The sequence below is a fragment of the Microcaecilia unicolor genome, chromosome 5, assembly GCF_901765095.1.
Source record: "Microcaecilia unicolor chromosome 5, aMicUni1.1, whole genome shotgun sequence".
Taxonomy (NCBI): domain Eukaryota; kingdom Metazoa; phylum Chordata; class Amphibia; order Gymnophiona; family Siphonopidae; genus Microcaecilia; species Microcaecilia unicolor.
This window is the reverse complement of record NC_044035.1, coordinates 11,813,777-11,836,712: the sequence shown is the minus strand read 5'-3', so window position 1 is coordinate 11,836,712 and position 22,936 is coordinate 11,813,777. Positions and strand designations below refer to the sequence as shown.

The window sequence follows — 22,936 nt, the reverse complement described above, 5'->3', positions numbered from 1 at the left end:
CGCTCAGTCATTTCGCCACCTGGTGGTTAGACCTGGTGGCTGCAACGGAGTGTCTGGTTGCTGTTTCCCATGTTCCAGAGGTCATGCCGATCCGGTCCGGATCTCTCAGCCCTCCAGGTTGTCTTGGGACTTTTGGAACTTAGCAGCACCCTTACCTGGTGAACTCCCTTGTCGGTTGCCTTTATGAACTACCTGGATACTTTGTACTTTGCCTTGGCAACAGAGGTCTTCTGATGAGCTTCTCATCAGTGAGAGTTGTTGCAGTGCTCTTTGTTTTCCTTTTCCGTGGTGGACCTGCCCTGCTTGTGTTTCCTGGTTTTCTTCTCCTGCTTGCTGCCTGCCCAAGACTCGGCATGTTTCCTGGTTTTCTTCTCCTGCTTGCTGCCTGCCCAAGACTCGGCATGTTTCCTGGTTTACTTCTCCTGCTTGCTGCCTGCCCAAGACTCGGCGTGTTTCCTGGTTTACCTCTCCTGCTTGCCGCCCGTCTAAGACTCTGTTTGGTTTCCTGGAAGCCTCTACTGTGCCCTGCCCTGCCTGTTCTAGCTTGCTCTACTTCAGCTGCAGCTTCAGTCCGGCTGCTCCAGTCCTGGTTATATCTGACTGTCTGTGTTCTGCCTGGTCTCTTGTTTTGGGGTGCTTCTCCTGCCACTGCCGCTCCTCGGCAGCGGCCTAAGGGCTCACGTTTCCTCACTAACGTGACACCAGGTGCAAAGGCTTGGATAAGCAGAGTCCATTTTCCATTTAGTTATATGTTTAGGGAGATGAGAGTCGAGTCTATTCCCCTTGCTGTAGTGATATCATGGCCTGGGAAGGGGAGCCAAAGACAAGGCTACCCTACTGGCTTGGTATTTACACCAACACAATTTCTCTCCAAAGAGCGTCTTCTCCTACCACTGTAAATCACAGGTAGAAGTGCCTTCTCTCCATTTCAGAAGCTCTGACAGTATTTTAAGTCAAAAGGTAGCACACCTCATACTGGTAGAGTCACTAGAGGTCTCTGCTGAGCAATTTATAAAGCAGAATCTGAAGACCTTCCACACAAGCAACTCCATGTGGAGTGGAGGACTAGCCTAGTGGTTAGTGCAGCAGAACCCAGATCCTGGGGAACTGGGTTCAATTCCCACTGCAGCTACTTGTGACTGTGGGCTAGTCACTTAATCCTCCATTGCCCCAGGTACAAAATAAGTACCTGTATATATGTAAACCCCTTTGAATGTAGTTGCAAAATACCACAGAAAGGCAGTATATCAAGTCTCCTTTCCCCTTACAAAATTTCATTGAGTCATTTCCCTTAAATTACAGGAGTTTGAAAGGTACTGCCCTACCATTAATTTCATTTACAAGAATTCAGCTCTGCCCCACACAGTGATACTCTTATCTTCACAAAATAGTTTAACAAGAAACTCACTCCAGTTTGTAACTGCCAGACTGAAGTTGAGCATCATTGGGACTGTAGGATGGGGAGGGGATCGGGGGAGAGGAGAGAATGTTTGATGCAAGATCGTTTATAGGAATAAGAATGTATTTATTATCCTTATAGCATGATTTCAGCAAATAAGCCGTGCCAGCCAAGTCATAGAAGTTGAGTGATTTATTGCATTTTGTAGGAGATGAAGTCTGCTATGACAGGTTGGGATGCTTTACGAATGATATCCCATGGGGTGGGACAGTGGAGAGACCGATTGCAAAATTACCCTGGGATCCTGAAAAGGTCAACACACGTTTCCTTCTCTACACAAAAGAAAATCCAAATAACTTTCAAGTAAGACGTTATGTATTTTTCTTTAAATATTTCAAACTCTGTCTATTTGCACCAATGAAATGCTCTTTTCTGTTAGATCATTTCTGTGCTGTATATGTTCTTCTTACAGACTGAGGACTTTGAATAAAGTAGTTTGGTTGCTGAGTTAGTCTACTCGAATACACTGAAAAAAAAAATGGTTAATACATTAAAAACAAAATCCACCCAAGAATATAGAGACCCTTTTATTAAAAAGGCTTCCAGCAGGACGCACTAAAGCAGATTGCAGTAAATTTCTCTTTTGTGCACACTAACCCCCGGATCCTAGGTAGTGTGACTTGAGTTGCGTGTGCAAATCCACACAACGTAATTATGGCAATCAGCACTAATAATTGAACTTAAGCAATTTATTGACACTAATTGGCAATAATTAGAATTTACTCCCACGATCGTCTAAGTGTATTCTACAAGGTGATCTGTGGAAAGTCTAAGACGCGGAACTGAAAAGGGAGGCATGGTATGGACAGGTTGTGGGCTTTTCTAAAATTTACATGTACTGTTATAGAATACTAGTAAAAAAGGCCCGTTTCGTACAGAAATGAAACGGGCGCTAGCAAAGTTTTCCTCGGAGTGTGTATGTTTGAGAGAGTGAGTGTGTGAGAGAGAGTGAATGTGCGCGCGTGTGTGTGTGACAGAGGGAGAGTGAGACTGGGTGCGAGTGTGTGTGTGAGAATGAGAGTATGTGCCAGGGTCTCCCCCCCCCCGGTCTGTCTCCCAGTTGCAGGGGGGATTCCCCCCTCCCTCCCAGTTCCAGGGGGGGTCCCCCCTCCCAGTTGCAGGGTCTGTCTGTGTCCCCTCTCCTTTTGTCCTCAATTTAAAAACGACAATGTGAAGCAGCAGCTCCTAGGTTTGCTTGTTTGTGAGTGTATAGCAATGAGGGCTGCGTGGGGGAGTTGAAACAGAGATTAACCAATGGGCTTCCTTGCTTACCGTACACTTGCTTGGGTCACTTCCACGCCTGTGTATTAAACGTCCTGAAGCGTGTCGTAGGTTTGCTTCTTTTGTTTTCAGTGAATGGGATGACGGCTGCGCTGGAGTCGTAGCCAGTGCTGTTTCCTCCCCCCCCCCCCCCCCCGCTTCCGAGTCGCCAGTGGTCCTCGACCCCGAGCCCTCACCCGCCTCCTCCACATTGGACACTCGCCGCAGCCATTTGCTCGCCGTGTTGCCGCCCTCCCTCTTCGTCCTGTGTGAGAGTGTGAACCTGGCCTCTCTCCTGCTTTCGGCTACTGATTGGCTCCTTGAATGTGCTCCGCCCTCAACGTCATTACGTTTGACGCGAGGGCGGGGCCCACATCTGCTGCTACAGAGCTTCGAACAAACGAACTGGCTTCATTGACGTCAGTGGTCAATGGAACGTTGAGAGTGCTTTTTATGTCCAGATGGGGCGTGGCCGAGTGCGGGAGTCCGAATAGCCTAGGTCAGGAGCCACAGTTGGAGAGAGGTGAGCTTCAGAATGTCTGAGGGGGATTCAGAATGTCTGAGGGGGATTTTATTTATATAGATGCCTGTTCCACGCATAATTTAGGTGTTAGCATTTACGCCAGGTTTTCATTGGTGTAAATGGCTGTGACCAAGTATAGTTGCAGAAAATGAGTGTTGGGCGTATTCTGTAAACTGTGCATAGATTTAGACACGGTTTATAGAATATGCCTAGGCAGTGCATTTTTTCCAGCAAAAAAGGTGCCGGTACTCAAATGCCAGGCCACCCTTCAGAGATGGGGTGATCACTGAGGGACCCACCCCACAACAGCCAGGTCCCCTGCAACCAGCCACAGAATCTATGACAAGGCAGAATTGGTGTGTAGAGCCTGAGCTCTTTCATTAAAATTTGGGGATCATGGGTCAATTTTAGCAGACAATGGAAAAGGTGCCGGTACTCAGTACCCCCAAGTACCCCCTCAAAAAAAGCCCTGTGCCTAGGCATACTTTTCTTTGGTGATTGTATAGAAGTGATGTATAGAATCTAGCCCCAACTGCGCGGTATTTTGTTTTTAAATTATTTTTGGAGGGGGCATGTCAGGGATGAGCATGGATGTGCTGTTCAGGGTTCGATTCCCTCTGAGGCTCCTTGTGACCCTGGGCAAGTCACTTAACCCTCCATTGTCCCAGGTACAAAAACTTAGAGTGAGCCCACTAGGGACAGAGAAAGGACCTGCATATAATATATGTAAACCACTTTGGTTGTACGACAGAAAGATGGTATATCAAGTCCATGACCTTCATATTAGAATGCGCTAATTGAATAATGCAGTATTAACAAGTGAGCCCTAAATAGGAGACAGTAAGTGCTCCCAAGTTAATTATTTGCAGTTGCCATGCACTAATATTAGCACATGACCAAGTAAAAAAATTGAGAATGCCATATTTTATGGACATGCTAGAAATGGGCTTAGTGTACTGGAAAGTCCCACGGTAGAATGCGCCAAGCCCATTTAGTAGGGCATTTTAGTAAAAGGGTCCTATAACATGATAACACTCTATAATTTACTCTATCATTTATGAACTCTAATGCAATGCCACTTTGTATTTCTCAGTCCGGAAATGGCGTTCGCCATTGCGGCATAATGTAAGCCACATTGAGCCTGCAAATACCTACATGTCAGACCTTATAGACTTGCCTATTAGGAACGCAAAAAGATCAATCATCACGCACATTCCTCAATCTCCACTATCCTAACTGTAAAGGGCTAAATTACAAATCCACATACGCGACCAGTTTCTCATACATCTGCACGCAGCTATGGAATGCTCTACTGAAGGCCATAAAAACAACGCAAGACCTAATCATCTTCTGAAGGCTACTGAAAACAGATCTTTTCAAGAAGGCATACCATCAACATCCATCTTAAATATCAAACAATAGCATTATCCACGATCTATACAAGACCGAACTTTTACCGCCTGACTGCTTAACCTCTTTGCTATTAATGATCAAGCACTACCACTTTAAACCTTATGTCGAATAAGGTCTCTCTATAGCCGATGACCTAATGTACGTTACAACCCAATTTATTACTCAGGAACCTTCTTGCAATACCATAATGTATTCTTCTTTACCATGTTTGTACGCACATGGTATATATATATATATATATATATATATATATATATATACAGCATGATCTGTTCCATATAGCCAAAATTGGATTGAGGAGCAGGTGGGGGGAAGAGGGGTTGGTGGTTGAGAGGCGAGGATAGTAGATGGCAGACTTATACGGTCTGTAGCAGAGCCAATGATGGGAGGCGGGTCTGGTGGTTGGGAGGCAGGGAATACTGCTGGGCAGATTATACGGTCTGAGATGGAGATGGGAGGCAGGACCGGTGGTTGGGAGGCGGGGAATACCGCTGGGCAGACTTATACGGTCTGTGCCCTGAAATAAAATAAAACAGGTACAAATGAAGGTAAGGTACAAATCAAGGGCAGACTTATACGGTCTGTGATGGAGGTGGGACTGGTGGTTGGGAGGCGGGGAATACTGCTGGGCAGATTTATACGGTCTGTGCCCTGAAAAAGACAGGTACAAATCAAGGTAAGGTATACACATATGAGTTTATCTTGTTGGGCAGACTGGATGGACCGTGCGGGTCTTTTTCTGCCGTCATCTACTATGTTACTATGTATTATGTTCCATGTATGTTACCATGAATGTATGCACCTTAACGCAATACCATCTGTAATCCTGTTAACAGGAAATGGCAACCGCCATTACGGCAAATGTAAGCCACATTGAGCCTGCAAATTGGTGGGAAAATGTGGGATACAAATGCAACCAATAAATAAAATAAAATAAATAAAATGCCTTTTTATTGGACTAACTTAAAACATTTGTTGACCAGCTTTTAAGAGCTAACACCCAGTGGCATATCAAGAGCAGGGCGGTGCTAGAAAGAGGCATTTGCATTGCTTACAGATAATTACACTTAAAATTCAATGTGATGTCTTAATGTGTTTTTCTTCTACAACAGGAGATCACTGCCGTTGACCCATCAACCATTGCAGCTTCAAATTTCAACGCCAGCAAGAAGACTTGCTTTATCACTCATGGGTTCGTAGACCAAGGAGAAGAAAATTGGCTGTCGGACATGTGCCGGGTGAGATATGAAGACTATTTGAATGATAAAGTACCGTGTTCACTCTGTGTAGTGTTCACGGTGGCAAGCAGCAAGACACCCCTGATATCAGGGGGAAATATCACTGCACTGCTCACACTTACGAAATCCTTCACGCCACTTCCTTTACACCTCTGAAATCAGAGCAGCTGCTCCCTGTTCACATTTTGGCAACATCAGCATTTGCTTTATGGAAGGCCTTTTACAGGGTCATTACATACTGATACGTAATTAAAAACATAAGCTTTGCCATACTGGGACAGACCAAAGGTCCATCAAGCCCAGTAACTTTTTTTCCAGTGGTGGATATTCCAGGACACAAGTACCTGGCAAGATCCCAAAAGAGTAAAAAAAAAGATTTTATGCTGCTTATCCTAGATATAAGCAGTGATTTTTCCAAGTCCATTTAATGGCTTATGGACTGTTAGGAAATTAGTCAAACCTTTTTTAAACCCTGCTAAGCTAAACGCTTTTACCACATTCTCTGATAACGAATTCCAGAGTTTAATTAAGCGTTGAGTGAAGAAATATTTTCTTTGATTTGTTATAAATGTACTACTTAGTATTTTTGGAAAGAATAAACAAGCAATTTATGTCTACCTGTTCCACTCCACTCAACATTGTATATGTATTTATTTTATTTTTAAATTAATTGTTTTTTTGTGTGTATGTTGGCTGCAGCGGATGCTTCAACTGGAAAACTTGAACTGTATTTGTGTGGACTGGAAAGGCGGCTCTCAGTGCCCATATACTCAGGCTGCCCACAATATCCGAGTGGTTGGAGCAGAAGTGGCTTATTTTATAGATACCCTTAAGGTAAAGAGAGATCTCTGTCATATAGAAAGCATTGAAATGTACCTGGAAGAGACCGGAATGAATTAACATAGTTGATACTCACGGTTGCAGTACTGGATCACATAAATTGCTTTTATTTTTACATGTAAGTTTGCTAAAGTTCTCTAACATTTGATGTGCTGTTTTTTGGACTTTTGGTCATGTATGCCTTGAAAAATTGGAATTAAGATAGAAATGTCGTCTGCATGTATAAAAGCTTTGTACCCCTCACCTTCTAGTTTTATGTCTAATGAACACATCAGAATGTTTGGCATCATTTGTAGAATAGTGTTACGTGCCGGGAATCATGACTGCATTTAGGTGCAACCATTTATACCAACGAAACCTTGGTGTAAGTCCCTGTGTCTAAATTAGATATACGACCCCTTTATTCTATAACAACAAATGTAAATTTAACAAATACCCTGGTCTGCCCATGACCTGCCCATGACCGTTTCCCCTTCACGCATAAAATTAATATATGGATCCCATGCCTAAATTTATGTGCACAAATTTTAATTGATTTCCAGAAGATCATTTTCCATTTTTTGTTATTGCTATCATGGGATAAACAAAAAAGAATCCTGTTTAGAAGGAATGGATCCAAACAGAGCTGCCAAGAGACTAAGCCGGGCCCGGGGCAAGGCCGCTTCCCCCCCCCCCCCCCCCCCCCCCCCCCGCCGACGCCGCTGCTGCAGTCCCCGGTCTCACCTGCCTGCCCACATCTCCTTCCGTCACCGGGCTCCCTGCATTAAAATCTGCAGCGCCTCAGCTGAGCTCCATTTGGAAAGGCAGATCGCCTCCCTTTGGGCCTTCCCTCAACGTGTCCCACCCTCATCTGATGTAACTTCCTGTTTCTGCAAGGGCGGGACACAGGGAGGGCCCCGAAGGGAGGCGATCTGCCTTTCCAAACGGAGCTCAGCTGAGGCGCTGCCGATTTTAATGCAGGGGGCCCGGTGGTGGAAGGCAGGCAGGTAAGACCAGGGACTGCAGCGCCGGCGGCCTGACCCCGGCGCCGGGCCCCCCTTGGAGACCCGGGCCCGGGAATTTTGTCCCCCCCTGCCCCCCCCTTGGCGGCCCTGGATCCAAAGAAGCTTAGTGGAGATTAGGAAGCTACACTGGTAATTGGGAAGCAAAGCCAATACTGGGCAAACTTCTACGGTCTGTGCTCTGATCATAGTTGGACAGGTTCGGCTTTAGCTTCAGAAGTTGGAGGACAAGGTCAGTGCTAGGCAGACTTCTATGGTCTATGCCCTGATTGTGGCTGAATACATTTGGGTGGGCTGGAGTGGAACACATCAGGAGCTTCAATGTCTGAATATTGCCAGATAGCCAATTAATCATTCAGGCGCTGTTCCTGGCCAATTAAATGGTTTTAAATATCAAAGGGTTAGAGTTTAGCAGTTTAGTTATCACACTGGATAGGCCGCATGGTCTTTATCTGCTGTCATTTTCTATTTTTCTGTTTCCATGAAAATGTAGCCCTTAAAGTGGAAAATAGGAAATGAAACATGTTTATGATTCTTTATGAAACAAGAATGCTCAATTGTCATATTTAATAATCTCCTCTCCCACTCCAAAAGAAAAAAAAAGAAAACACTTAATATTGAGGCATTTAACATTTATGAATTTTTACTACTCAACGTATTTACCAAAGGTCTTGAGCTGGAATGAGGCACCGAAGGATGGACTTCTTTCCAAATATAATTTCAATGGACAAGAAATAAGGTTTTGTAAAATAAATGTTTATCTCTTGATCAAGACTTTGCAAAGTTTATTTTCATGGAACTGAATGAGCAAAACAAAGGCCCTTACTATCCCTTATTTTACCGTGTTTCCCTGAAAATAAGACACTGTCTTATATTAATTTTTGCCCCCCCAAAATGCACTAGGTCTTATTTTCAGGGGCTGTCTTATTTTTCGGGGAAACATCGGGGTTGGATCGGGGTTGGCCCGCCCGCCCGCCCTCCGTCGCTCCCGGAACTAACCTTAAACGCCTCCTTTCACCTTCGCAGCAAGCAGCAGCAGCAGGGCAGGCCACTCCTTCCTTCCGTGTCCCGCCCTCGCCTGACATAACGTCCACGAGGGCGGGGCACGGAAGGAAGGAGAGGTCTGCCCTGCTGCTGCTTGCTGCGAAGTTGAAAGGAGGCATTTAAGGTTAGTTCCGGGAGCGACGGAGGGTGGGTGGTGGGGGGGGGGGGCCGCCCGGGGGCGGCCTTGTCCGGTTCTCGGCGGCCCTGCTTTCAAACAAAAATTTGCTAGGTCTTACTTTCGGGGGAGGCCTTATATCTAGCAATTCAGGAAAACCTCTACTAGGTCTTATTTTCGGGGGATGTCTTACTTTCGGGGAAACAGGGTAGTCAGTAAAAATTAAAACTAGGGTATTAATAAGTACTACTTTTTGTCCCCCAAAATTAGATGCTGGATTTTTTTGTGACTCTCTTTATTTTCTCTTAAACAATATCCTCAGAATAATTATGGCTACTCTCCTTCAAGTGTCCATTTCATTGGCCACAGTCTGGGAGCCCATGCTGCTGCTGAGACTGGGAGAAGAATCCGTGGCATCGCAAGAATCACTGGTAGGTGACAAGAGGTACTTTAGCAGAAAGAGTGTTGAATCAACTACATAGCGTCATCTATGAGTAAAGATCTTCCTTTCCTCTAGCAGTAGGGGTGACTCAGGTGCCCTCATTGAATTCAGGGGGAAGGCTAACCTTTGATCCACTTCAGATTTCCCATCTGTCTCCTGTAGGGAGTTTATCCCAAGATGGGTTTTCTCCCATAGGGGAAATGTTGGCCTTGCAACAGCCCATGCCTCTTCCGTCATCTGCTATACGTTCTTTCAGCCAGTGCTGTTTCCAAAAGAAGTTCCAGCATTGGAAACTGGACCTTCACAAGTATCTATGTTAGATGTATGTAAGATTGTGACGAGGTATGAAGCAACAACGATCCGTGGTCCAGTACAGCAACTCTGTGACTACTCAGGATGTTGTCTCTTAAGTGGATGATTTGGACCAAAATGTTTCTTCATTAGATGTTTCTTTAAAAAAAGGTAGTATCTCAGGTTGGTGCTTCCGCGATAAAGGATTGCCTATACTTGCATAAGCAGCTTGGTGGAGAATCTGTTGAGATTGCCTTATCTGCGATTTTTACATTTTCCAATGTGTCCATTATCTGCAGAAATTTTTTTTTACATTTGTACCCCGCACTTTCCCACTCATGGCAGGCTCAATGCGGCTTACATGGGGCAATGGAGGGTTAAGTGACTTGCCCAGAGTCATAAGGAGCTGCCTGTGCCTGAAGTGGGAATCAAACTCAGCTCCTCAGTTCCCCAGGACCAAAGTCCACCACCCTAACCACTAGGCCACTCCTCCACTGTTGCTACTATTTGAGATTCTACATGGAATGTTGCTATTCCACTAGCAACATTCCATGTAGAAGTCGGCAGATCGCCAATATGGCCGCGCAGGCTTCTGCTTCTGTGAGTCCGACGTCCTGCACGTACGTGCAGGACGTCAGACTCACAGAAACAGAAGCCTGCGCAGCCTTGTACATGGAATGTTGCTAGTGGAATAGCAACATTCCATGTAGAATCTCCAATAGTAGCAACATTCCATGTAGAATCTCCAATAGTATCTATTTTATTTTTGTTACATTTGTACCCTGCGCTTTCCCACTCATGGCAGGCTCAATGCAGCTTACACGGGGCAATGGAGGGTTAAGTGACTTGCCCAGAGTCACAAGGAGCTGCCTGTGCCTGAAGTGGGAATTGAACTCAGTTCCTCAGGACCAGAGTCCACCACCCTAACCACTAGGCCACTCCTCCACTGTTGCTACTATTGGAGATTCTACATGGAATGTTGCTATTCCACTAGCGAAGTCGGCCCTTGCAGATTGCAGATCACCAATGTGGCCGCGCAGGCTTCTGCTTCTGTGAGTCTGACGTCCTGCACGTACGTGCAGGACGTCAGACTCACAGAAACAGAAGCCTGCGCAGCCTTCTACTTGGAATGTTGCTAGTGGAATAGCAACATTCCATGTAGAATCTCCAATAGTAGCAACAGAATCTCAATAGTAGCAACATTCCATGTAGAATCTCCAATAGTAGCAACATTCCATGTAGAATCTCCAATAGCATCTATTTTATTTTTGTTACATTTGTACCCCGCGCTTTCCCACTCGTGGCAGGCTCAATGCGGCTTACATGGGGCAATGGAGGGTTAAGTGACTTGCCCAGAGTCACAAGGAGCTGCCTGTGCCTGAAGTGGGAATCGAACTCAGTTCCCCAGGACCAGAGTCCACCACCCTAACCACTAGGCCACTCCTCCACTTTGAACGGGCTGTATTGGCATTGCTGCGAGTCAGCCGCTGCCAATAAACAGGAGGGTAAATGTTACTATTTGCTACAGAAGGTACTGGAGAGTCAACAAGAGGGGCACATTATATTTTTTCTCTTCAGGTTGATGCTATGGATAATTTGACTGCCTTTTTGGAAAAAAAACCCAGGATGATATTACTCAGCACTCTACTCTGCTGGCTTCTTTTGCCTTTGAAATAGATACAGTAATGATCTTGAAAGTTTATTTTAAGAAGAAAGATTTTCTTTTTTTGTGGAGCGAGATTGCAGGTATTTCCTGATGTTCCTAGGGCTACTCAGTCCAGACGTAGACAATTTCTTCAGTTTAAATCTAGAGTTGTGGATTTAGGAGCCACTTTTTTCTTGAAGTTTCCCTCCAAGTGTTTGATTTTCTTTTCCTGATTCTTGTTATGTTTTCTTTGAACCAGACCAGCTGAAAAGGCTTTTATTAGATAGGGAAGCTAAATAATCAATCATGAGGTAGTTGCTGTAAGATCACCTTGTTAGTTTAGGTAGATCTTTCTTTATTAACGTGTGGATATATTTGAGTCGTCTTCTCGGGATGTGGATTATTTGTTTCCTGCCTGCCTTGTCTCCAGCCAGCCTTGCCGGCCTTGGTTCCAGCCTTACCTGTAGCTCTGTCCAGGTCTCCAGTTCTAGCTGTGCCTTGCCTTCAGCTCCAGCTGAGCCTCATATCTAGTTTTTCTGTCCTGGGCCTGGTCCCGGTGACTTGCCTGCTGCCAGTCAGGGCCAGGCTAACCCTCGGGTTGACCAGGCAGTGCCAAACTGTCTGCAGCCCAAAAGCTCACCTTCCCCGAGTTGTGACAATTTGCTGTTCTTTAACTTGTCAATTTGGGTTATTACATCTTCAAGGTTAACCAAAATTTATTTCAGTTGTTCCACATCATCACTCTTAAAACACCATTTCTGGTCTCTCTGTTTGGGAGCACACTTTCAAGACTGCTTGGTCCTTGGTAAATGGACTCCAGCAGAAGCTTCCTGGTCAATCAACTGATTAGAATTCAAAGTTATGCATAAAGCTTTCTTAGTGTTTACAGATAAACTCTCAGGGAAATCAGTCAGGGGACTGTCAGACAACGCAAGAGAAGTGTTATATGTCCACACGCAGGGAGGAGCTTGAAGTTTTCTTCTGGCATTGGAAGCACATCTTCTCTTACTCTGGACGGAGAAGCATCTTTGCAAACTTTTGGCAGCCCATATAGCAGGCATTCTAAATGTGCAAACAGACTTTCTCAGCAAATATTCCCAAGATCTGGGAAAGTGGGAATTATCCCACTCAGCCTTCAAGCTGAGAGTAGACCGATGGGGAACTCAATTTTTGGATCTCATGGCAACAACAAAGCCCCAGGTTTTTTCAACTATAGGAAGGAGTCTGGAGCGGAGAGGCTACATACACTAATTTAGCCTTGGCCATTTCTGGATCTGCTGTATATGTTGCCGCCATGAACAGTTATAGGCCAAGTTCTACATTGAGTCACAATCCATCAAGGTCTGGTGATGCTTCAGATTGCCCCAGGAGACCATGGTATCCAGGTCTTATCCAACTTCAAGAGAATAAACTGCTCCTACTTTCTCAGCGGTGGGACTATTGTATCAGGGGCCTATTCTTATGGAAGATCCCTCCCACTTTGGTCTTATGGCCTGGTTATTGAGAGGTCAAGACTGAATAGTAAAGGCTATTCTCAGAAAGTCATTTCCACTTTTCTTCAGGCAAGGAAGGAGGTCCATTTCAGCAGCCTTTGCAAGAGTGTGGAGGACATTTGAAGGATGGTGTGTGCAGTGATCTCTATCTCCTTTCTGTTTCTCAGTTGCTAATAGCATTCTTACAGGAAGATCTCAAGAAGGGTTCTTTAAATATCCAGGTAGTGGTCCTAGCTTGTTTCAGAGGTCATCTTGAAATTATTCCTTAGCAAGACAACTAGATGTATTTTGCTTTCTCAAAGGTGTCAGTTGTCTGCAAAGTCCTCTGTATTCACTTTATCCAGGCCGAAATTTGTCTGGTCTTAAGATCCCTTCAGTGACAGCTGTTTGAGTCCTTAATCTATATGTTACCATGTTATGAATGTTAAAGATATAATGTGGTTAGTGAATACCTGACCTTTTATTTGAGTTGGGGACACACTCAGGCCAGCAAGATACTCCTCACCAGTGGCGTAGCTACAGGTGGGCCTGGGTGGGCTGGGGCCCACCTATTCAGGGCTCAGGCCCACCCAACAGTAGCACAAGTTTAGTGGTAGCTGGTGGGATCCCAAGCTCAGCCAGCTGAAGACTTTCTCCTGATGGTAATGAAAACACTACTCTCCACGATACTGACACCAGCGCATGCTGCTGCTGACTGCCAAGGTGGAAAGAAGCATTATTCCACCAGCTGAGATATTTTTTGGGTGGTGGTTTTTGGGGGGGAGGGGGGAGAACACTTGGTGCCCACCCACTTCTTGCCTAGGCCCACCCAAAATCTGTTGTCTGGCTACGCCCCTGCTCCTCACTCTCTTGCCCATGAAAATCTGCTGTTAAAATCCCTCACCAAATCTATCATAAAAGAAACTCTCAGAAGATATTTGCTTTATAATAAGAATACTAATTTATTATTAGCACAGCAAATAATTCTGTTAATTATCCTTATATCTTAATCATACATTATTCATTCGTTATTCTTCTATTAATATACTTACACAGCCGTTGATGTCTTTTCTGCTTATGTGTCTTAGTTCACTGCAATTAGGCAGTTAGAGAAAACATCCTCTCAATGATTCCTCTCCCCCCCCCCCTTCTCTCTCATCTTGTGATATTTGCCTTAAACATGAGGCAATTGAACTGAGATATGACCCTAGCTCAACTGTTTACACAGAGGAACAGTTCTGAAAAAGAGAACTAGAAGTTAGTATGAAGGAGTGGGGGTTTGGGGGAGCAGGCAGCCGCTAGGTTTATGGTGATGGGGTGGAGGGGAGCTGCTGGTCGTAGCTCAGATTCCTCCAAGCTCCCGGACTCATTACTCAATTAGGATACCTCAGAGGTGTTGTCTGTTTTCAATTTGCAGAGTTCTGCTCTGAGATTCCAACCATTCAGACACTTATGCCCAGATGATCGAAAGCAGACGCAGGCGCTAGAGGCTGTTAGCGTCATACTAGCGCCTGCGTTTACTACCTCCCTGTGATCAGTGCCCCTGAGCACGTGAAACAACACGCTTGCGGGCTCTGAACTTAACTAGCATGCAAATACATGCAAAACAGGGCTCTTAGCGCAAATAGCATGCAAATGCATGCTAAATGTATTCCTTCCCAATGATCAGCGAGCAGCGCACCAAACATTGCTGCACTGTCCATGGCAAACCCTATGCCAGCTCGGAGCTGGTGTTAGGGTTTGCAGACCATTGGGGAGGAATAGTGAGTCCTGTCCAGCACAAATTTGCATGCTAGCAGGCCCCCATTCCCCCCAATGCAGCAGCCCCCCCCTCCCCACACAGGAGCAGGAACCCCAACCCAACCCCCCCCCCCCACAGTGACAGAGGGACTGGAGGGCCAGTGGACCTCCGGTCCTCCTGACCCCTCCAACATAGTTTTAGGGGGGGCTGGAGATCCGGTGGGTCTCCAGCCCCCTAACCCCCCCCCCCCCAATTTCCCCTCAAATGGAGCCTGGTGGCCTAGTGGGCCATGAGTCAATTCCCCCCCCCTCGACCTCATGGACTAGCGGCCCTTCCCCACCCCCTACCTTCATTGGAGGAGGGAGGTGGCCTCCCTTCTCTTCCATTGGTGCCGCCTCAAAGATGGCGGTGCCCAGTCCTGCCCAGTGGATCCTGGGATGCTCTGGGTGAGGCTTCACACAATATAAGATAGTTTCTCCTTTATATGGTATAAAGTCCCGTCCAGCGCATCCCAGGATGCACTGGTCAGGGTTGGGCACTGCCATCTTTGAGGCGGCACCGATGAAAGAGGAGGGAGGCCACCTCCCTCCTCCAACAAAGGCAGGGGGTGGGGAAGGGCCGCTAGACCATCATGACAGGGGGGTGGGGGGGAGCATTCTTAGTAGACTAGCCACACAGACATCCCAGCAGAACAGTGGAGCACTCCAGTGGACTTCACATAAAAGTTCCCAGATACATATCTCACTGTTACCCCTTTATATTGTATGTTGAGCCCTTCAAACCCCACCAAAAACCTACTGTACTGAAATGTACACCACTACAGTAGTCCTTATGCCTGCTGGTGTCACCTGTATGTAGGTACAGTAGGTTTTTGGTGGGTTTTAGAGGGCTGACACTTTCCATCACAAGTGTACCAGTTAGAGTGGGATATGGGCCTGGGTTCTCTTCTCTACAGTGCACTGCACCAACCACTAGGCTACTCCAGGAATCTGCTTGCTGCTCTATTAGGACTGGCTATAACAGCTGAAGCTGTTTGGAGGGTGGGAGGAGGTCAGTGACCATCGGGGGGGAGCAGGGCCGTGCTGACGTGGTAAGCGAGGTAAGCATGGCAGGAGCCCCACCATGCTTACCTCGCCCTCTTCTCCCCAGATCCTTTTTTTTTTTTTTTAATTTACCTCTCCGGTGCGCGGCAGCGTAGGCAGCGTTAGTGAGAAGGAGGCGGTGCTCCCCCGGCCGCCCCGACGTGTCTTCCCTTCGCTCGGTTCCGCCTTCTTCTGACGTCATTTCTGACGTCAGAAGAAGGCGGGACACAGCGAAGGGAAGACACGTCGGGGCGGGGAGCGCCGCCTCCTTCTCACTAACGCTGCCACGCGCCAGAGAGGTAATTTAAACAAAAAAAAAAAAAAGGATCTGGGGAGAAGAGCGTGGGTAGTGTAGCACTCGTTTTCGGGGGGGGGGGGGCGCCGGAGAGGCCAACTGCAGGGGGGCGCCGGAGACCCTAGGCACAGCCCTGGGGGGGAGTAAGGAGGGGATCATTCCTTAATCCCTTCAGTGGTAATCTCATCATTTAGGGCACCTTTTTCTGACTTAATCATGATAAAAACTGGTCTAGACTAAAATGTTTAAATTGTAGTCCTGGTCGTTAATCCATTATGGTGGAAAAATGTCTAAGTGTTAGTAACGCCCAAATCCCACCCCAACACACTTCCTTGTGATTTGCACGCACTGCCGACAAACTGCATACCAAAACATTTAAAAAGTGAGTTTCAAAAATAGTGATCTGAACGTTTTGGCTAGCAAAACATCCAAATGCCAGTTTGTGCCGCTTTTTGACTGTTTTTCTGTTTCAAAAATGAGTCCCTGAGATCTAATTTCTCCCTTTCACACTGAGTCATGGTACTTATATCTGAATGTGTTCCACTTAGGTTTGGATCCAGCTGAACCTTATTTCCAAGGCACTCCTATTCAAGTCCGCTTGGATACGTCTGATGCAGTGTTCGTTGATGTCATTCATACAGACGCGGCACCGATAATTCCCAACTTGGGTATGTTTGTCAGGACAGCTGCCTGCTGTGTGGTGGAATGGAATGAGATGGAACTCTTCTAACATCTGCCTAACATCACTTTCCATGCTTTAGGTTTTGGAATGAGCCAGGCTGTCGGCCATCTTGATTTCTATCCAAATGGAGGAGAATACATGCCGGGATGTAAGAAGAATGTGATCTCACAGATTGTAGATATTGATGGTATTTGGGAAGGTAAGGACAAACTTTGGCATCCTGACTATAGATAGATAGATAGATAGATAGATAGATAGATAGATAGATAGATAGATAACAACAACAGGCCTAGTTCAAAATTTTGGTAATAATAAATAACATGGAGTAGAAGAAAAAGTGGGATGTTTCACCACTGAAACCAAACACTGGAAAGATGGATTCTTCAAGAAACAAACGTTTATTAAATCAAAAGACTCAACACAAACGTTGTGTTTTGGCCGCTAATATTCCTGTTTTTCTTTTTATTCCCATCTTATATATCATTTTCATTGTTTTAAACTGTAAATACATATATATATGCCAAATCCAAAGGTCACTATTCCATACTCATCCTCCTCGACCTATCTGCCGCCTTTGACACCCTCAATCATAAGTTACTTCTTGACACACTGTCCTCATTTGGATTCCAGGGCTCCGTCCTTTCCTGGTTCTCCTCGTATCTTTCCCATCGCACCTTCAGAGTATTTTCTAATGGCTCTTCTTCCACCCCCGTCCCGCTCTCTGTTGGGGTCCCTCAAGGATCTGTCCTTGGACCGCTTCTTTTCTCGATATACACCTCTTCCCTGGGCTCCTTGATCTCATCACATGGATTCCAGTACCATCTCTATGCTGATGACACCCAGCTTTACCTCTCCACTCCCAACATCACAGTCGAAACCCAGGCCAAAGTTTCGGCCTGCCTCTCCGACATCGCTGCCTGGATGTCCAACCGGCATCTGAAACTGAACATGGCTAAGACTGAGCTCCTTGTCTTCCCACCCAAACCCTCTTCTCCTCTTCCCCCACTCTCCGTCTCTCTTGACAATGCCCTCATCCTCCCCGTCTCTTCAGCCCGCAATCTCGGAGTCATTTTCGACTCCTCCCTCTCCTTCTCTGCCCATATCCAGCAGACAGCTAAGACCTGTCGCTTCTTCCTCTATAATATTAGCAAAATTCGCCCATTCCTTTCTGAACAGACCACCCGAACTCTCGTCCACTCACTCGTTACCTCTCGTCTTGACTATTGCAACCTTCTCCTCGCTGGCCTCCCGCTTAGCCACCTATTCCCCCTTCAATCTGTCCAAAACTCCGCCGCACGTCTTATCTACCGCGTGAACCGATACTCTCATATCACCCCTCTCCTCAAGTCGCTTCACTGGCTCCCGATCCACTACCGTATACAATTCAAGCTTCTCTTATTGACCTTCAAGTGCACTCAATCTGCAGTCCCCCATTACCTCTCTACCCTCCTCTCCCCGTATGTTCCCACCCGTAACCTCCGCTCTCAGGACAAATCACTCCTATCTGTACCCTTCTCCACCACCGCTAACTCCAGACTCCGCCCCTTCTGCCTCGCCTCACCTTATGCCTGGAACAGACTTCCTGAGCCCATACGCCGTGCGCCCTCCCTGCCCATTTTCAAGTCCTTACTCAAGGCCCATCTCTTCTCTCTTGCTTTTGGCGCCTAACCACCTTCCCCATTCCAGATACATACACTGACTACATAGCTTATTACCTTTAGATTGTAAGCTCTCTTGAGCAGGGACTGTCCTTCCCCTTGTCTAAACTTGTACAGCGCTGCGTAACCCTGGCAGCGCTATAGAAATGCTAAGTAGTAGTATATATATATATATATATATATATATATATATATATATATATATATATATATATATGGCTTTTTTTGTAGACTCCTGATGCAGGCCTAGCGGCCGAAACACAGCGTTTGCTAGTTCGATGTAGGAGAGCACACTGGTTAAAAAGCCTCAATCAGCTGGTCTGTCATGGCACAAGATAAGTCAAAGAGATTACCGATTACCATAGCACTAAGAAGTAGGGCATTTAGTAACATGTCTAGCAGTATTTGAAGGGGTATTGCATTCCTGGGAGAGGTTGTGAACCAGCTCCTCTGAAACATATTGACCTGAAAGCATGCATAATCAATCTTTTAATGCTGTACGAAGTCAGATAAATAATAACAAATTTCATAGATAAAAGAGATCACGTTATCAAATTAGACACTGCCATTATGCAGATAAAATAAGGAGCATTTAAGACTGCAAAAGATACATATATATATTCACAGGACTCTCTTTTCACAGGTACCCGTGACTTTGTGGCCTGTAACCACCTACGAAGCTACAAATACTATTCTGATAGCATCATTAGTCCAGATGGATTTATTGGGTATCATTCCCCAACGTATGAATCGTTTACCTCAGTAAGTGCGTGAGAAGGGCTTCAGCATTGTTTCTTGAAATAGAGTCTGGTTGCAATCACGGAATAACGTAAGGTGTTACTATTGGAAATTACGGTTTGAGTTTAACGTAACATGCTGACTATTGTTTCTTTCAGCGTGAACGGCAAAAGTGAAGGTAGTAAGGGGGGAGGGGGATAAGAGAGGGTACTGTTATAAAAACAAAAACTGATGATAGCAACTTAAGATGAATGTACATAAGAACGATAGCTTTACAATTTGTTGTGTATGTACTCTAATGGATGTGTTACCAGGTGGAATCATCAATAAAAATGTGGACACATAAATAGAGTCTGGTTGAACATGGTAGACGTGTGGCATCAGAGGCAAAGATTCGAATTAACACTGTGAAAGGTATTCTACATACTTGAATCCAGTGGCGTAGCAAGGGCGGGGCGGTGGGGGCGGTCCGCCCCGGGTGTCATTGGGTGCGGGGGTGCTCCGCTCCCACTGCTCCGCCTTAAAATTTTTTTTCACAAGCGCCAGAGAGTGGCAGGCAGCGCGCCTCGCGTCTGCCCTGCTAGTAAAGAAGATCTCGCTGACGTCGTCGTCCTTCCCATACTGAGTCCCGCCCGCCCTCACGGTAATAGGAAGTTGCCTCAGAGGGGGGCGGGACTCAATGTGGGAAGGGCGACGACGTCAGCGAGATCTTCTTTACTAGCAGGGCAGACGCTGCCTGTCACTTTCCGGCGCTTCAAAAACATTTTTTTTTAAGCAGGACAGGGTAGGAGAACGGAGGTCGGGTCGGGGGGTCAGAGGGGATTGGGGAGGGGTGGGGGCGCTCAGAGGGGTGCTTAAAGGGGATTAGGGAGGGTGGGAGAACTCAGAGAGGGGAGAAGGGGATTGGGGAGGGGTGGGGGAGCTCAGGGGTGCTTAAAGGGGATTAGGGAGGGTGGGAGAACTCAGAGAGGGGAGAAGGGGATTGGGGAGGGGTGGGGGACCTCAGAGGGGTGCTTAAAGGGGATTAGGGAGGGTAGGGGAGCGCAGAGAGGGGAGAAAGGGATTGGGGAAGGGTGGGGGAGCTCAGAGGGGTGCTTAAAGGGGATTAGGGAGGGTGGGAGAGCATCAAGGAGGGGAGAAGGGGATTGGGGAGGGGTGGGGGACCTCAGAGGGGTGCTTAAAGGGGATTAGGGAGGGTGGGAGAGCATCAAGGAGGGGAGGGGAGAGAAGGGGATTGGGGAGGGGTGGGGGGCGCTCAGAGGGGTGCTTAAAGGGGATTAGGGAGGGTGGGAGAGCATCAAGGAGGGGAGAAGGGGATTGGGGAGGGGTGGGGGACCTCAGAGGGGTGCTTAAAGGGGATTAGGGAGGGTGGGGGAGCTCAGATGGGTGCTCAGAGAGGGGAGAAGGGGATTGGGGGGGAGGGGAGTGCTCAGATGGGAGAAGGGGTCTGAAGCTGGAACTGGGGTCTGACAAGGGGGCAGGAGGGAAAATGGGTCCATGCCTGGGGCAGGTGGGAGAATGGGTCTGGGGCTGAAAGGGGGGGATGCAAGGCATGTGGTGGATGAAGGGGACTGGAACTGGGGGCTGAAAAGAGGGGGCAGAGAGAGGGGACAGATCATGGATGGAAGGGGGGGCACGTGAGGGAAGGCAGACCCTGGACGGATGGGAGAGGGAGGGCAGACGGATTGAAGGGGCAGAGAGAAAGGGCAGATGGTGGGTGGAAGGGGAGAGAGAAAGAGGGCAGTCTGGGGAAAATGGTGGATGGAAGGGGCAGAGATAGAGGGCAGATGTTGATGGAAGGAGGAGAGAGAGATGGCAGACTGGGGCAGATGGTGCATGGAAGGGGCAGAAGTGGATAGAAGGCAGAGAGGGCAGACAGTGGATGGAAGGGGCAGAGAGAGAGGGCAGACACTGGATGGCAGAGAGAGAGCGAAGACAGATGCTGGATAGAAGGAAGACAGTGAAAAGATGAGGAAAGCAGAAACCAGAGACAACGAACTGTAAATATATATTTTTATTTTTTTTGCTTTAGGACAAAGTAGTATTGTAGCTGTGTTAATAAATGTTTATAATAGAACATGTAAATAAGGTAATCTTTTTATTGGACTAATTTTAATACATTTTACTTTCGGAGAACAAAACCGTAGTGTTTAAGATGCATTCCTTTTCCTTGTGTGACTCGTACAAATTACTGCTTATGGTATGGTAGAATTGCTCTATAGGTCCTGAGTGTTTTGTATTCTCGGTATGCCTAGTACTGGATTTCGGGGTGGGGGGGGGGGTTAAAAAATGACCGGCCCCGGGTGTCAACTACCCTAGCTACGCCACTGCTTGAATCTATTTGAAGGAATTCATCTTCCTGTTTCCCATAGAGTGTGTGTTATACTCCCTTTCATACCAGATTCATATCCCTCTTAACAAACACATTTTCAAGACTAATTATAAAGTTATCACAAGGTTATCCTTGATAATGGCCTTCCTGGGTTAACTATTGCTCTGGGACTGTGCTGTCTGCCAGGTGCTAAGATCCAAGACATTGCAGAGAGATTGCCGAGACTCATCAAGCACCTGACTATTATCCAATGCTGCCCATCCATGTTAGTATGAATAATATTGCTAGTTATTTGGTCCAACATAATCCAATGTTACTTTGTGGCTCTGGAAGAGAGGGCGAAGCAGATAAATATGCTCCTTAATCCTTCTCAGTTGAGCGTAAAGCCCAAGCAGAGAAGTTTGCATCCTGAAGATGGATGCATGGCTGTGCCATGGTGTTGATGGCGGCTTTCTGGACCATGAGGTGGTTTTCCATGGCTTTCTGAGCAGAGATGGCATTAATCCATTGAAAATGGGTCAAAGTCTCTTCTGGAAGAGACTAGTCAACCTACTGAGGAAGAATTTAAACTAGACTCTATGGGCATGGATGGAACAAGACATAAGGTAAGCAAAAGAGATTACCTTTTGAGACGAGCGGATGTGGTCCCTCTTCACAAAAATGGAGACAGGGAAGAAGTGGGAAACTACAGACCGGTAAGTCTCACGTCGGTGGCAGGAAAAATAATGGAGTCGCTGCTGAAAGAAAGGATAGTTAACTTTCTAGAAACTGACGGATTACAGAACCTGAGGCAACATGGCTTTACCAAAGGAAAATCCTGCCAAATGAATCTTATTGACTTTTTTGACTGGGTGACCAAAGAACTGGATGAAGGACGTGCGCTAGATGTAATCTACTTGGACTTCAGCAAAGCCTTTGATACGGTCCCCCACAGAAGACTCGTGAATAAGCTGAAAGGGTTGAACTTAGGGCCGAAAATGGTGAACTGGATAAGAAACTGGTTGACCGACAGGTGGCAGAGGGTGGTGGTAAATGGAATCTGCTCGGAGGAAAGGAAGGTGAGCAGTGGAGTTCCTCAGGGGTTGGTGCTGGGGCCTATTCTGATTAATATATTTGTGGGAGATATTGCTGAAGGGTTGGAAGGAAAGGTGTTTCTTTTTGCGGATGACACGAAAATAACCAATAGAGTGGATACCCTGGAGGGAGTAGAAACGATGAGAAGGGATCTCCGAACGTTAGAAGAATGGTCGAGGGTCTGGCAGTTAAAATTTAATACTATTTTATTCTGGGTTAACTGTTCGTTCTGGTTTCACTTTTACTTATTTCTCAGTATCACATTGAAACCCCCTTTTTTGTCTTTTTTATTTGCTGTTTTCTTATAATGAACTTTGTGTGATTATTTACTTAACATAAAATAAAATATTTTTAATGTGCAGTGCTCAGTTATCATCTGTTACAACGGAAATGGCTTTTCCTAGTAATGGTGTATACCAGACATCAAAGCACTGCTGCCCTACCTCCCTTCTGTAATTCTCACAACTTTGCATATTATTTAGTAACGGAGGACTTCCTCTATTTCTACTATATTCACTTATCTTATGGCTGCAGTGTTATCCCGTGTTGATGCTGGTTCCGCCTTTTCTCCCTTTGTAACAGCTGACAGTG

At 46.4% G+C, this 22,936-nt stretch overlaps 1 protein-coding gene across 1 annotated transcript in view; it reads left to right on the top strand.

Moving 5' to 3' along the window:
- Nucleotides 1–22,936, top strand: part of LOC115471081 (pancreatic triacylglycerol lipase-like) — a 50,290-nt gene that overhangs the window by 2,049 nt on the left and 25,305 nt on the right. The window contains exons 2-8 of the mRNA XM_030204756.1: nucleotides 1,608–1,762; nucleotides 5,768–5,893; nucleotides 6,593–6,727; nucleotides 9,216–9,324; nucleotides 16,410–16,529; nucleotides 16,623–16,742; nucleotides 18,845–18,963. Of these exons, the coding sequence (XP_030060616.1) occupies nucleotides 1,608–1,762; nucleotides 5,768–5,893; nucleotides 6,593–6,727; nucleotides 9,216–9,324; nucleotides 16,410–16,529; nucleotides 16,623–16,742; nucleotides 18,845–18,963 (884 nt within the window). The remainder of the gene's footprint in view (nucleotides 1–1,607; nucleotides 1,763–5,767; nucleotides 5,894–6,592; nucleotides 6,728–9,215; nucleotides 9,325–16,409; nucleotides 16,530–16,622; nucleotides 16,743–18,844; nucleotides 18,964–22,936) is intronic.